Genomic DNA, 13,071 nt, shown 5'->3' on the forward strand with positions numbered 1-13,071 from the left:
TAAATGGCCTATTAAAATGTCACCATCTCTCTGCCCAGGTGTCAGTTGCTCCCGATGGTACATCGAGTGGAGTTTCGGAGCCTGCCGTTTCCTCTTCCTCTCTCACGCCCTCTTCCACCTCTACCTCCTCGTCCTCTTCTTCCTCCTCTCCATCAAGCCCTGAAAACACCCTTCACCGCTCATCCACACTCTCCGCTGCAGTGTGTGAAACAGACCATAACAACAAAGACTTGTCGCTTTCTGCTAGTTCTGCAAGACAGCCCTCTACCATAGCAATAGGGCGCTTCCAGGTTTCCACCAGCACCAGTGCCTCATCGGGACAAACTGCTCCCTCCAAAGTGGGACGCTTTTCAGTCACAGGTGTGTAGCGGATTCATCAGCCACTGCTACTTCAGGAGTCAGTTTACCACAATTAAGTGGTGAATTTAAACACAGTCAGAAATTTAATTTGTCATTTCCCCTCAGTGACATCAACGGCAGGTTCCAGCCCATCCCATTGTTCGGGTGTCCAAAATGGTCCTCCTTTGGACCCTCGTAAAGCGCACAGCCCATACAGCAGTGACAATGACGATGACTCTGGAACGGAGGATGAGGCATTGCAGAAAGAAGTTAGTCGTCTCAGAGAAAGGTACTTGACATAGTCACTGGCCTATTGTATATTAGCTTGTCACCTGGTCTTGTTGAATACCTCTGTGCTTTTTTTTTTTTCCAGACACATGCAGGAGGTCCAGGCCCTGCAGATCCGTCAGAAAGAGGAAATAGAGGCACTCTTCACTCGGCTTGGAAAAACAGCTCCTCCTTCTATCCTTTCACCTGCTGTGGCTATGGCTGGAGGTCGACGCAGGCTCAAAAGCAAAAGCCACAGATCTCCCCGAAGCAGTGGACAACCAAGTCCTATTTTCTCTGGTAAGACCACACCTACCTCTGGACACTTATTCATATGCAGGGTGTCCCTAAAGTCTGGAGACTATACAATGTAAACACATAATGGTGACATATACTATCAAATTCAAGTAACCACCTGCCTGTGCATGATGTAGTATAAAATGCGGACTGAAAAGTGCATGAAGATACAAATTCAGACGTTTCTCTGATCTAAGGTCCAGTCAGTAGCACAAAGCCTTTAATTAGAATGGCGCAATGCAGTAGAAGCTTCCGCTACACTTAAGCGTCCTACGTGAAGCCTTTTTGAGTCATGGTCTTGCCATAACTGGAACTACTCCAGCCCTTGTACAGTATATTCATAAGATATTACGATAGGCTCCAACTATTAGTGCAGATACAGTTTGACAGATTTCAACAAATTTCACACACAGTTTGATTCATTTACTTAAGTTTTGATTGTCATACTTGTCTGTTGCGCTCAGGATGCCCAGCTCACAGTACTCATGGTTTGGAGTCTCCCCCGAAACAAAGTACATCATTGGCTGCCGAGGCTTCCCAAACAGGGGGGGGGGAATCTTTACAAGAGCTCAGATCCTCTCCATCCTTACCAAGTCTCAGCAGCTGCTCCGCAGGTATGTGTGTGAGAATTACTAAGCTACGTTGCTTTAACATAGAGGTGGCAAGAGTACTTAGCTAGAGATACAGATACTGTTTTAAATAAGCAAAGATAGAAGTACATAATTTAGTCCTCCAATAAAAAAAAAAAAAAGTACTGACTCTGACTTAAGTACAAAGGTAATAATGATTTTTTACTGCCAATTATATATAATGCTTTTTGATAACTTCGCACAGCAGAAACAAACATTTTGCACAACATTTCCTCTTTATTGATGTTAAAGGAAAAAAAATCCACATGCTATGGTAGTATGCCAAATTAAGTCAAAAGCATTTTTTTCCCCCAAATGTAGGGAATAAAAGCAAACTTTTATCATGAAAATAAATACCAAATTAAATTTGAAAAATGTGTGGTAAATATTCGTAATGTTACTCCCTACTGCTGCTTGTTCCCACCATGCTTACATTTTTTTCCCTCTCGTATTCCAAGGAGCAAGTGGGACTAGCTCCACAAATGGCTCGGGTCCGTACCAGAACCACCTGCTTTCCCTGACCCATGCCAGCGGGCCGGCTACTGTTGCCACCACCGCTCACACACAGAAGTGCAAGGGTACCTTCACAGATGACTTGCACCAGCTCGTGGATAACTGGGCCAAAGACATCAGTCTCTCGCAGGGCAAGAGGGGTCCTAAAACCGGAGCACAGGCAGCTCAGGGTCATGACGTAAGCTATGCAACGCAGCACGATTTAATGTCTATGGATCATTCTACAGTGTTTGCAAAACCTATTCTAATGATATATATTACATTTGAAAATGTTCAAGGCACACCAAAAGAAAAGTCATAATAAATACATAGCGTGCCGTTCAAGAGTCTGACTAAATCTTAAAAAAAAATAAATAAATAAATACAATCTCAAATCTATTAAAATACAGTACATGTACATTAAGAGCGCGTTGATACACATGCACCGATTGAATTATTCAATCCAAGTGTCATGATTTGATGAGTGCCGCATTAGGAGCGGCATTGGAGGCACCTCATTGATTTAATGATATATAATAATGAGCAGTGTTTTGCCTATGTACATGTGCGGCACACGTCAGACTGCTGTGGTGGCTCAGGTCATCTAAAGCCAGGCGGCTCCCCAAGATAGACCACATCATGACGGCAGCAGGATGAAGTTGTAGCTCGCAAGGCCAAAAGGATGGAACATATTAGATACTCGTTACAAGGTCTCATGAAACTGAATTGTTGAAAAAATTATGCTTTAGTTAGAGCTATGCTGTAATGCTTCCCACATCTCCGTGTCTCAATGACCAATTTAAACCACGGCTTTTGCAACGAGGAAATCGTGTTTTATCACATCACAATGATGTTGCAAATAAACTTTATTGTTTCAGCCTTGTTAGATAGCATATCAGCTAAGGATGGGTTGCCCAAGTCTGGTTCTCCGTAATGATTATTTTCTTGGTACGCTATTCCAGGTAATTCCCCCTGCCAACATGGGTCGCAAGTTTTCCGCTCCAGGCTACCTTTGCCCGACGCTTCCCACGGCTCCCAGCACCACTGCCGGTACCGCCGCCACAGCCCACCTCCCCAACCCCGGCAATTCCTCAGTCTCCCTGGGGCCCCGGAAAGGCTCACTGGGCCCGGTTGGCGCGGGGTTCGGGTACGCATCGGCCTCGTACGGCGCTCCTCAGTGGGCAGGACCCACGGGCGGCTGCCAAGTCGGCATGCTCAATCCCGCCCAGTACCAGCCGCCCATAACTGCCCCGGTGTCGATGCACCAGGGCTACCACATGGGGACTGCCGCGTCAGCCGGCCAGAAATCAGTCAGCCAGGGAGGATCCCATTTAAGACCTACGTAGCCCAGTCCTGCTTCAAGCACATGCCTAACAAGAAGCTCTCTGTGCTTTTCCTTTTTATAATTTCAACTTTTTTTTTTTTTTTTTTTTTAAACGATTATTACCTGTCGTCCTCTCAAGCAGATTGAAGTCTGCTGGGCCCCATCGCAGGGAGCGTGCAATACACATACATAGACATAGCGCACACTCGGTCGCCTGTTAGCTGTGAAATTGAGCTGTGATGAGCTGATTGGTCAGCCAAAGATGTCTTTATTTTCTTGTTGTCGAGGGCGGACATGCACTATGTGCAAAAAGTTGGGATAGTTGGCTTTTTGGATGAAATTTCAGGAGTCACTTGAGAACCTATATTAACTTTTTCAGTGTCACCGTTTCATTAGCTGATCGGTGCAGGGACTGGGAAACGTGGAGAAAGCATAGGAGTAGTTTGATTCATTTATCAAAGCTTGGTGTCATCAGCAGGTTGCTACAGGGGGACAGGAGGACTCACTGAAAGCACACGAGATGTATATGCTTATCTGTGACTCTAATTTACGTAACAACTTGCTGATGTCACCATTTGCGAGGCTTGCAATCACTAAACGTAAGTGTCACAAAGCTGTCACAGAATGACATACGATAGGTGTGTATTTGTGACTCATTTTGCCTTTGAAACTCCTTCTAAGAGACCAAGTCCTATACGGAATATTTCAAAAGTTGAAACAAAGTCAATACAAATTTGATTCGGGGTTCACTTTGAAATTGCACCAGAAGCCCAATATCCCTAACTTGTGCACTCTGTTGTTGTCATTCCAAGCCAAAAGTGGGACGGTGTACACAGAGTAAATATTGACCTGCTTGTTGGATGGGAGGTTAAGTTGAGTCAGTGAGAGGGAAGTATGTGAAAGCATGTAGAAGGACTCAGTAAGTGGAGCAGGAGTGATGGCAGACTGCTTGCAATATATTGAAGGTGAAGTCAATGCAATAATTAAAGAGCGTTAAGAAGAGACTGCCCCCTTTTGTAACTGTGGCCTTATTCCCGAAGACATTTTTGTACATATTAACCATATTTATGTCTCGTGTCAGTTGTGGCTTTTGCATTTTCTACACACATTAAAATTCCGAGTCACAGATTAAAACAAACAAAAAAAATAGGCATCTTGGTGTTGAGTACCGCACAGTGGGGGCGATGCTGCTATCGATCACAATCTTGGCTCATTTTTTGTTTTTTTCTCTCTCTATTTGTTGCTTTACACTTGAATTGAACGAATCCCAAGTTAGTTTACCCGCAAAGCCACATAATTCGCACCAGTAAAACCATTTGGGATGTCGTTAGTTTTCAGACAGTCTGAGATGAATAGCCGCATCATTAGTGGGATTCCCTCCTTTTCTGTGGTCTTTTTTTTTTTTTTTTTTTGTATACATATATTTAATAAACAGAAATGTTCTTTATGGACCTGTATTCAGCCATCAGATTTTGATGTTGTCTCACTGTAATTATTATTAAAGGTTGTTAAACAACATGTAGTTAAAGGAATATAAAAAAAGTGCAATTGCAGGGTTTGTTATCTCTATGTACTCTCTCTCATCCTGCTGTATATGAAGCTCTTCTATCTCGGACTTCCCTACCCAAGCAACCACCACCACCTTTCTTTCCCGCTTTATATTTTGTTGTACATACTGTAGTTTAATGTGCGGCTATCTACTACTCCCCACCCCCCACAATGCACCAAGAATTGAGAACACGCTAACCCCAAAAATCGTGAGGAACACTTTTAGTGCCTTGCATCCTCACTTATTGACAATTTCAATGACAGCCGTTGGATCCATGATTTTATATCTTTATCCATCTTAAGGTCACTTTACTATGACTCTTGGTCCTCACTAGGACAGCCTAAGCTTCGATGTTAGAAGGGTGCCCTAGTTGACATCTGCGTGCCACTAGTACTCCTGGATGTCGAGGCACGTGTCAACACGTCAGTATCCTCCCTCCTTTGCAATTAGTTTTGCCTCCCCAGCTAGTTACGTGTCATTATCCTACTAGTATGCCAAAGTTGTCTTACTCGCCATGTAGAAATGGAGGGTAGATGTGGAAAATGATTTAGTAAGAGCTAGTTGTTCTGCCAGTTTCTCAAATTCTTAATAGGGCTTAGCGCACTGGTACACGGCCCTTAACCTGGATGTCAAGGATATAGAATATACATCATAGTGCTTTCCCCAAATGCCCCATCTCTGGCCCTGTACACGATGTGAACATGCCACAAACAATGAAAAGGTTTCAAATGTTCTGGTTATTCCCTGCTTCTTGTCTGCTCATTCTTATGTGCTTCTGCCCCCCCCCCAACAATAAAATCATTTCACAGAGGCGCTCCAGTTGCCTGCTCGTTTGGACGACTAGTTAAAACTTCTCTAGAGAAAAAAAAATGTTCCTGCAATGCAGAATATGCAAAGTTTTATAGGGATGGAGGGTTCATGGAGTCATTAGCATGCCGACGAGGGTTACTGACTTCTCTTTTTTAATGAGGGGATACTGTAAGGATTGTATGCCTTTTAGGGTCATCGCCATGCTGTTTTCCCCTGTTTTTGCATCTGCCAGTGTCACAGGCACAAGTTGAATAGCGACGTATATAACTCGTGTTTTTTGCATGCCAACGTCACTGGTGTTAAATCTGACAGCCACTGTACAGCACAAGCTTAAAAGATCCGTGAAGGACCTTGGGAAAACAAGACATGAGGCTACTGACACAATTCTACTCTTCTTTCTGTATTGATTTCCTGTAATTGGTGTCTGTTTTTTGTGTATGTTTTTCACATTGTACAAAATGTAAAAAGAAATAAAAAAAAAAATCAATTACTTTGCCCAGCTTGTTGAATTTGTGTCATTGTATTGAGAACATTTCATGTGGATGGGACAGGGTCAGTTATTCATGTTAATTGGGTGTCACCAAAGTTTTAAGTGTCTGCTTAACCCCAAGGGAAGTTCAGTAGAAGGCTTTTTGGATTTCAAGTCTATTTGAGATGTTTTATAGTAGGCTTTTTAACAAGGTTAATCAGACCTTAAATACTAAGGTCTGATTAACCTTAAGTTCAGAGGTCAGCTGTTCTTGTAGTGTTTTTGGATTCACAGCCTCATGCGAAGGTCGTGGCTTCGATTCTGGCTCTGGCCTTCCAGTGTGGTATGTATGTTCTACCAATGCCCTCGTGTTTTCTCAAAGTCCTCCCATTTCCTTCCAATTTCCCCAAAACATGCAGGGTAGGTATATTGGCCACTCTACATGCCCTGAGGTGTGTGTGTGTGTGAGTGTGAATGGTTGTTCGTGTCTGTATCCTGTGAATCACAATGGCAACACTTGAACTGGTTGGCAGCCAATCACAGGCTGTGATTGGCTGGCATCCAGTTCAGTGTACCCCCGACAGCCCGATGACAGCTGGGATAGGCACCAACAAGCCCGAGAGGACAAGCGATTAAAAAAAATAGATGGCTCCCCAACGCCACTGACAGCTATTGCTTTGTTCAACAGTATTAGGTGAAAGCTAAATACAAAGTCTGACATAACCCATATAACGTGTACAATGATCACTGGGAGAAAATATGACAACAGGGACATTACCATGATCTGGACGTCCCTTCAAAAGCAAAAGAAAAGTGAAAAAAAAAAAAATCCTAAAATTTGGTTTTTGCCACCTCTTGGGAAACTGCTTAAAACTTTTCTGCATTAACCTTTTTGGCTCAAATTTGTATTACAATGCATTAAGTAGCAGCAACTTTATGAAAATTGTTTTATTCATCAAAAACTAGCAACACTTTTGAACTAAGGCGGCAATGTGTTGAAATGGTATCTGCAATTCAGATAAAATACAAGTATAAATTGAAATCAAGAAAGTCAACGTCATGTATCCAGTCGACGTTTCTTCATGAACTGCCCTGCTCGGTATGGACTTGAGGTTTCTACTGGAAAAATGAAAATGAACAAAGAAAATGGTAAATGCGGGGCGGTGTGAGCCATATGCAGCTCCTGCACCAAACCTTGCCCGCCCTCGTCAAGTCAAACCTGCTCTGGCGTGCCTGTCCTGATGGCTTTCCAAGGGCCCTCTGCCACTGGATCGCTGCTGCTGCTGCTGCTGTTCGGGCGCTCTTGCGACGCTCCTTTGCGGTGTCTTGCTGCGCGTCTGCATCTTGTGACTGTTGGGTGTGCTCGGGCAGAAAGCTGGGGAGGGGGCACCCGGTTCTTCCGTTCCATTCAAAGTGAAGTTCCACAGCTCGGGATCATCTGTGTAGTGACGGAGGTTGGACATCACAGAATGAAAAATAACTGATTTAAAAAAAAAACTAACATATGGTGAATACTGGGGTTTCGTCAACTATGACCTATAATCATCAAATTATAAGTAAAGCCGTGAAACAGTTGGCGATTTGAGTAGGGAATCTATATAGCTCGATTTTTTAACTAAAGTACAGGAAAATAATTCCGTTTTCCATCGGATTGTAATCCTGTAGTGTGATTTATTTCTCTCTAATTGCACAATACTGCCACCTGCAGACGACGAAGGATCTCTGGTGAGATGGCGCAACAATAAACAGACTGAGAGCCCTGCTGCCTAAAATTGCAGGTGATGGATGCCTGAAACGGCCGATACACCAAAAACTAGTTCCTCAAACACATTAACATCATTTTCAATCCCTCATATATTACCCCTGACATAGGTTAGAGCTTGAAAAAATAGACTGAAAGTGTGCCTACACAATCACATACAGCAAAAACTCTCAATAACTAATTAAACTAAGCTCCTCCCTGACATACAAAAGATGTTATGAATTAAGCTGCATCACAGGTACGCACTTCCTCATTATTGCAACGCTTAGACATGGCTTTGGTACCCAATTAGACATCCTAAAGACTTTCAGATGTTAAGTTTTAAGATGCAAAATTTGAGTTTTGAGCGGGCTTCAGACAGGTAAAACAAAGCAACCTCCTTCCCCAAAGAGGAGCTCCACATTCTCCGACTTGATATCCTCCTGCTTCTGTTGCAGCCGCTTGGCCTCCATCTCCCTGCGGAACTTCTGCTGCAGCTGCTGTTGCCGCTGCTTGCGCAGCTGCTTTGGGTCCGTGTGTGAGGAAAACGACGATGCCGAGTCCACCGACACCTGTCTGGGAGAAGAAGGGGCGGGTCATCAGAAGCGCTAACCTGGTAAACATCCTAAATTCGACATTTCAGAATGACCATGCAGTTTTACTGCTTTTTTTGTACAGTGTTAATGGTTTCTGTGAAAGTGACAGGACAGTGGTGGTATCGAGAAATTGATTAAGTCCCAACTGAAGGCCCGGGTACCAAACTCACAGATATGGAAGAATGGTGCAGAGCACAACCTATAGGCTCAGGAGGGCCTTTACCTTGAGCCTTCAGCGTCACTTTGAACGTCTTGCGCATCGGGCGTGTGAGTTTCAGAGTAGCTCTCTCTCAGCCTGCTGACTTGAGGCTCCAGTGGTGTGATGGCGGGCCCCAGTTTGGCCTCTTGCACCAAGCTACAGAAACGAGCCTTCTCCACGGAGGGCTCAATTTCTGAGCGCTTGGTCAGAGCCGGGTCCAAAGCTGGTAGCGGCTGTGGAAAAAGCATACTTAAAGGATACATCAACTAATAGTAATCATGGATTCCCCTCAGAACATGCAATTTAATAGGGAATGTCAACGAAAAAACCAGGAGAGAAACTCAACTGCATTTGGAATCATACAGTCATTCCCAATTCTCTAACTCCTATGAAGGGCTTCTAAAAAACTGTTCGCCACCAAATATAAAACGTGAACAATTCCTCATTTCTCCTTACCTGCTTGGGGATCTTGTTAATTGCCTGAAGGTATGCTTTGTCTAGGATGCAGTTTCCAAGGGCGTTCCCAAAACACCTAAAAAAAAAAAAAACAACAGATAAAAACAACAAGAACTGTATGAAGCTGAATGATAACGATTCAGTACTTGAGTGCTCGCTTCATGCCATCTGTGACAGCTTCCTTTCTTGCTTTCTCCAGAGATAAGGCCTTAGACTTCAGTCCCTCGCTCACTCCGTAACCCACATCCTCATGGAACGCTCCATCCTGGCAGAAAAGAGATTTTTTTTAAAATGCACTGTGAATCAGTAAACATAAAAAGTAACGCATTTTGGAGTTAGCCAGCGCTATCACATCTATCTTGGCTAAAAACGGTGGTGCTCACCTTTTAACTAGAACATGTAAGAAGGAGCATGGGACTCCAATTTGGGCTTGCCTTCAGTGGCTTATGCACTTATGAGTTCATTTTACGTAAGGGGCTGTTATGTCTTTTCAAATCTTGAAATTGGTTCATCCATCTTACCTCTCCGAAAAGAAAAATTGTGTTTTGCATATGTATATATACCAGCCAAGGGAGCTAAACTCATTTTTAAGATGCAAAACTCTGTCATGGAGAAGTATCTAAAACTAAGCAAAAAAAAATGTTTGCAAGATTGAATTCAGTGAAAGTAAAAAAATATATATACATTAAATTTAGTTGTTAACACTACGTTTACTCAACAGTATTATTTTCTTTGGTAAAAAGATGTTATTAACATGTTGGGTGCAACCAATTCATTTCGATGAGAAAACTTGATTTGGGGGCGGCATGGCTCAACGGTAGAGTGGTCATCTCCAAGATCAGAATCTTTGGGTTTGATCCCCTGACTATCTCAAAGTGTCCTTGAGCAAGACACCGAACCCCCACCTACTACTCATGCAGCATCATCGGTAGGTAAATGGCTAATTACTGAAAAGCACTTTGAGTACCAAAGGTAGAAAAGTGCTATATAAGTGAAAGTCAATTTACCATTTGAGAACTGTTTTGAGTTACGAGTATGAATACGGAATGACTTGTAAGTTAAAGCACTATGTACCTCAGCACAGAGCTTGTTGTGATACTTGCTTTTTTGCATCAAAAAATATTTAGTGCAAAATAATACAGACTGTATATAGTGTTACATTTTTTTAAATGCTCCCCTGTAATTCACAACTATTCAAGATGCATTGCGGAAGTCATTATGATCACTATATAAACCAGGAGATTACCTACATTCACCACACATTCACACAGCACTACACAATAGCAAATTCCTCACAAAGGTCATCATAGAATAACTACGGAGTGATTCCCAGCATGGCCATTTGCAATATATTTCCCACCTTCAACTGCACTTTGACGAAAGCGCTGACGCCGACGTAAAACCTCCCATTAACCAGGTCCACAAAGTCTACAAAAGCAAACGCAAGGCTGTGTTGGTCCAAATAGAGAGCACCGTGGTGATGGTCGTTGTCATGGGAACACATTGCCATGGCAACAGACAAAATCCAAAGCATACAGTACCAACGTTCTGCTGCGAGATGGAGTGAGACCACCCATTATATCCAAACATCTCATTTGCCAGGCTGATCACACGGTGGCCCTCGATGTAGCACACCTGCAGCAATGAAATGGTGAAACGTGTTGTTTGCTACTCTGTGCATTGTTTTCAGGTTATAAGGCGTCGAGATGGGAGCTTCATGTTCGATGATGTCATCCATGCAGCACAGTGTGACATTAATTGATAAGTGAAATTTACAATTTATATAATTAACAAGTGAAAATGCAATCGAACCTCTTATGGGTGTGGTTAAACTATTCAGTTAAAGAATCTATCAATGCTCGAACCTTGGGGTGTTTTTGGATAAAAGCATGTCACAGGTGTTATTCAAACATCAAAGTTTTAAATAGGCGGGCTAAGAATACCAAGTCTCCTTTAAAAGTTACATTTCCAGGTCAAAAATGTACCTTCTGTCCTCCTCCAGCCAATCTGGTACTGATAAATTCTGGCCCCAGCTTCTGTCGCAGTGCATTGTGCACAGCCTGCTGCTCCTCCGCTGTGTAAGCACACTGAGATGGGAAGTACAAAAAAACAAGTGACGATTTGTTCAATTTCTTTGCATTGTGCGCAAAGCTCGTTCGGATAAATGGCCATTATAGAATGACTACGTTTTGTAGAGAATTTTTTTTAAGTTGTTTCGTGACGTTATTCATACCTGGCCGAAGCGCTTGGGAGAGCATATTCTCTCCTCGTTAATGTTGGACATTTTGACAAGCACGTGAAGAAAAAAAAAGAGGGGGGATAATGAGCGGAGCGATGCTACAGGAAAAAACACATTTGAAAATTCAATGGGCGCGCCGACTTGTTCGGCGAATTGTAACTGCGTCTTTACAGGCTTTGAATAGCTCGTTGCTGCCTCGTGTGGTAGGAAGACAAAATGCATACTCATTAGTGAAGTATGAATTGTGTGAGAGCTGATAAAAAGGAAGTGAAATACAGTACAGTAGTTTTGTTGGGTGAAAGGACGATTGTTAGCCAAACCAGTAAATTACAGAGCGTTGGTTGACGATGCGAAAGCATTTGATGGAGTGTCACTACATAGTGGTATACAAGTTGTGAGCCACCGATACGTTAAACGAAGAAGAGATGGTGATTTTTTAGGGCTAGTTAGTGGTTAGTAAAGGTTGGGAAATGACTGATACACATTTTTGTACAGTAGACGCTTGCTTACAATCCACCAAGAAGAAGAAAGGGGAGCACATATAAAAAACGTGAGCATTCTCTCGAAGCCAGTGGTTCTCCACCACTTTTCAGTGATTCACCCCCCTGTGAAATGTGTTTTCAGCCAAGTACCCCTTAACCAGTGCAAAGCAGTTTGGTGAAAAAGAAAGAAAATTAAAACATGCCATCGGTGTTTGTTTTATTAAACTTTAGAACCTTTCAAACTTAAATTTGAATTGGTCCACAAAAAAATAAACATAAAGTGGCCTCTTTTGGATCATAGAAGATAGTTGTTATAAAAGAGAAATAACTTAATTATCAATAAATATTTGCCCACAAATAATAATCAACATAAAGTGTCAGAACTTTTCTCAAAAAGACATAATTATAAATAAATATTTGTCTAAAGAAAAATATTCAACTTAAAGTGTCTTCTTTGGGGATCATAGTAGAGATCTGTTCACAAAAATAATTAATTAGACAAGTAACGAGAGGTGGCAACTTGTGTCGAACCATTCTAGTATGGGAGAGAATCTGGCTTTATAAAATAATTATATTAAATAACCTACTGAAGATATTTTTTATGAATTTACATTTTTTTTGAAACATTTAATTAATTCAGTAATTATTTTCAAAGCGTTTTGCATGTTTGTTTGTTTTATTTCCCCGGAGTTTGTTTAAGAACTCTAACATACCCTGACCCCAACACACGCAGAATAAGAAAACATGCTTACATGTACTATAGTGACGTTTTTGTTCAATTCTCTAAAAAGACTTCGTATTTGTTATTATTTTATAGCAACATTTTTTTTCTCTGCCCCCCCCCCCCCCCCCCCCCCCACCACCCCAAAAAAAAGTGAGTCCCTATCTTGCTGGTAATGTGGAATTACTGCAAGAGAGTCACATGAATATTGCAAAGCATTGCGATTTGTTTGTACTCCCAATGAATAAAATTTAAAAAATGCAATTCCTCGACAAATTCATTTTTGTCAAGTTTGAAACACATATGAAACAGGCTGCTCTGAAAGCAACAGCTTCGCTTCGTGGTTGATCTTTAAAGTATGTTAATGGGCACCTCTGTGATCCAATAAGAGCAGATTAAATGTCACACGACACGCAAACATGTGTACCGCCTTAGTGGGTTCGCAAAACACACAAATGTTC

General features: G+C 42.2%; 2 protein-coding genes across 8 annotated transcripts in view; one reads left to right on the forward strand and one right to left on the reverse strand.

Moving 5' to 3' along the window:
• LOC148422170 (serine/threonine-protein kinase WNK1-like) overlaps positions 1–6,206 on the forward strand; it is a 36,716-nt gene extending 30,510 nt beyond the window's left edge. For all 5 annotated transcript variants that reach the window (XM_088416398.1, XM_088416402.1, XM_088416401.1 and 2 more), the window contains 6 exons: positions 39–360; positions 466–628; positions 713–906; positions 1,368–1,517; positions 1,991–2,223; positions 2,987–6,206. In XM_088416398.1, coding sequence (XP_088272524.1) covers positions 39–360; positions 466–628; positions 713–906; positions 1,368–1,517; positions 1,991–2,223; positions 2,987–3,370 — 1,446 coding nt within the window. In that variant the 3' untranslated portion in view covers positions 3,371–6,206. The remainder of the gene's footprint in view (positions 1–38; positions 361–465; positions 629–712; positions 907–1,367; positions 1,518–1,990; positions 2,224–2,986) is intronic.
• On the reverse strand, positions 5,728–11,543 carry rad52 (RAD52 homolog, DNA repair protein). Of its 3 annotated transcripts, none has more exons than XM_088416405.1 (10): positions 11,402–11,543; positions 11,154–11,255; positions 10,710–10,803; positions 10,529–10,596; positions 9,315–9,433; positions 9,169–9,244; positions 8,737–8,945; positions 8,315–8,493; positions 7,396–7,614; positions 5,728–7,292 (listed from the first exon to the last, which is right to left on the reverse strand). In XM_088416405.1, the coding sequence occupies exons 1-10, from the start codon at positions 11,450–11,452 to the stop codon at positions 7,234–7,236; spliced, it is 1,176 nt and encodes a 391-aa protein (XP_088272531.1). In that variant the 5' UTR covers positions 11,453–11,543; the 3' UTR covers positions 5,728–7,233. The 3 variants fall into 3 exon arrangements, with proteins under 3 accessions (XP_088272531.1, XP_088272530.1, XP_088272532.1); XM_088416404.1 differs by having other exon boundaries at positions 5,728–7,295; XM_088416406.1 differs by lacking the exons at positions 10,529–10,596; positions 10,710–10,803 and having other exon boundaries at positions 5,728–7,295.
• Between the last annotated feature and the right edge of the window lie 1,528 nt (positions 11,544–13,071).

This window comes from Hippichthys cyanospilos, chromosome 6, assembly GCF_059441005.1.
Source record: "Hippichthys cyanospilos isolate Australia breed blue-spotted pipefish chromosome 6, RoL_Hcya_1.0, whole genome shotgun sequence".
Classification (NCBI taxonomy): Eukaryota; Metazoa; Chordata; class Actinopteri; order Syngnathiformes; family Syngnathidae; genus Hippichthys; species Hippichthys cyanospilos.

Bases quoted from the DNA above. Each gene is read 5' to 3' on its own strand.
- rad52 (XM_088416404.1), bottom strand. From the start codon at position 11,452: ATGTCCAACATTAACGAGGAGAGAATATGCTCTCCCAAGCGCTTCGGC. The intron at 8,494-8,736 runs GTAAAGGCCCTC...TTCTTCTCCCAG, and splicing joins AGTGACGCTGAAGGCTCAAG to ACAGGTGTCGGTGGACTCGG. The intron at 7,296-7,395 runs GTTTGACTTGAC...TCATTTTTCCAG, and splicing joins GGACAGGCACGCCAGAGCAG to TAGAAACCTCAAGTCCATAC.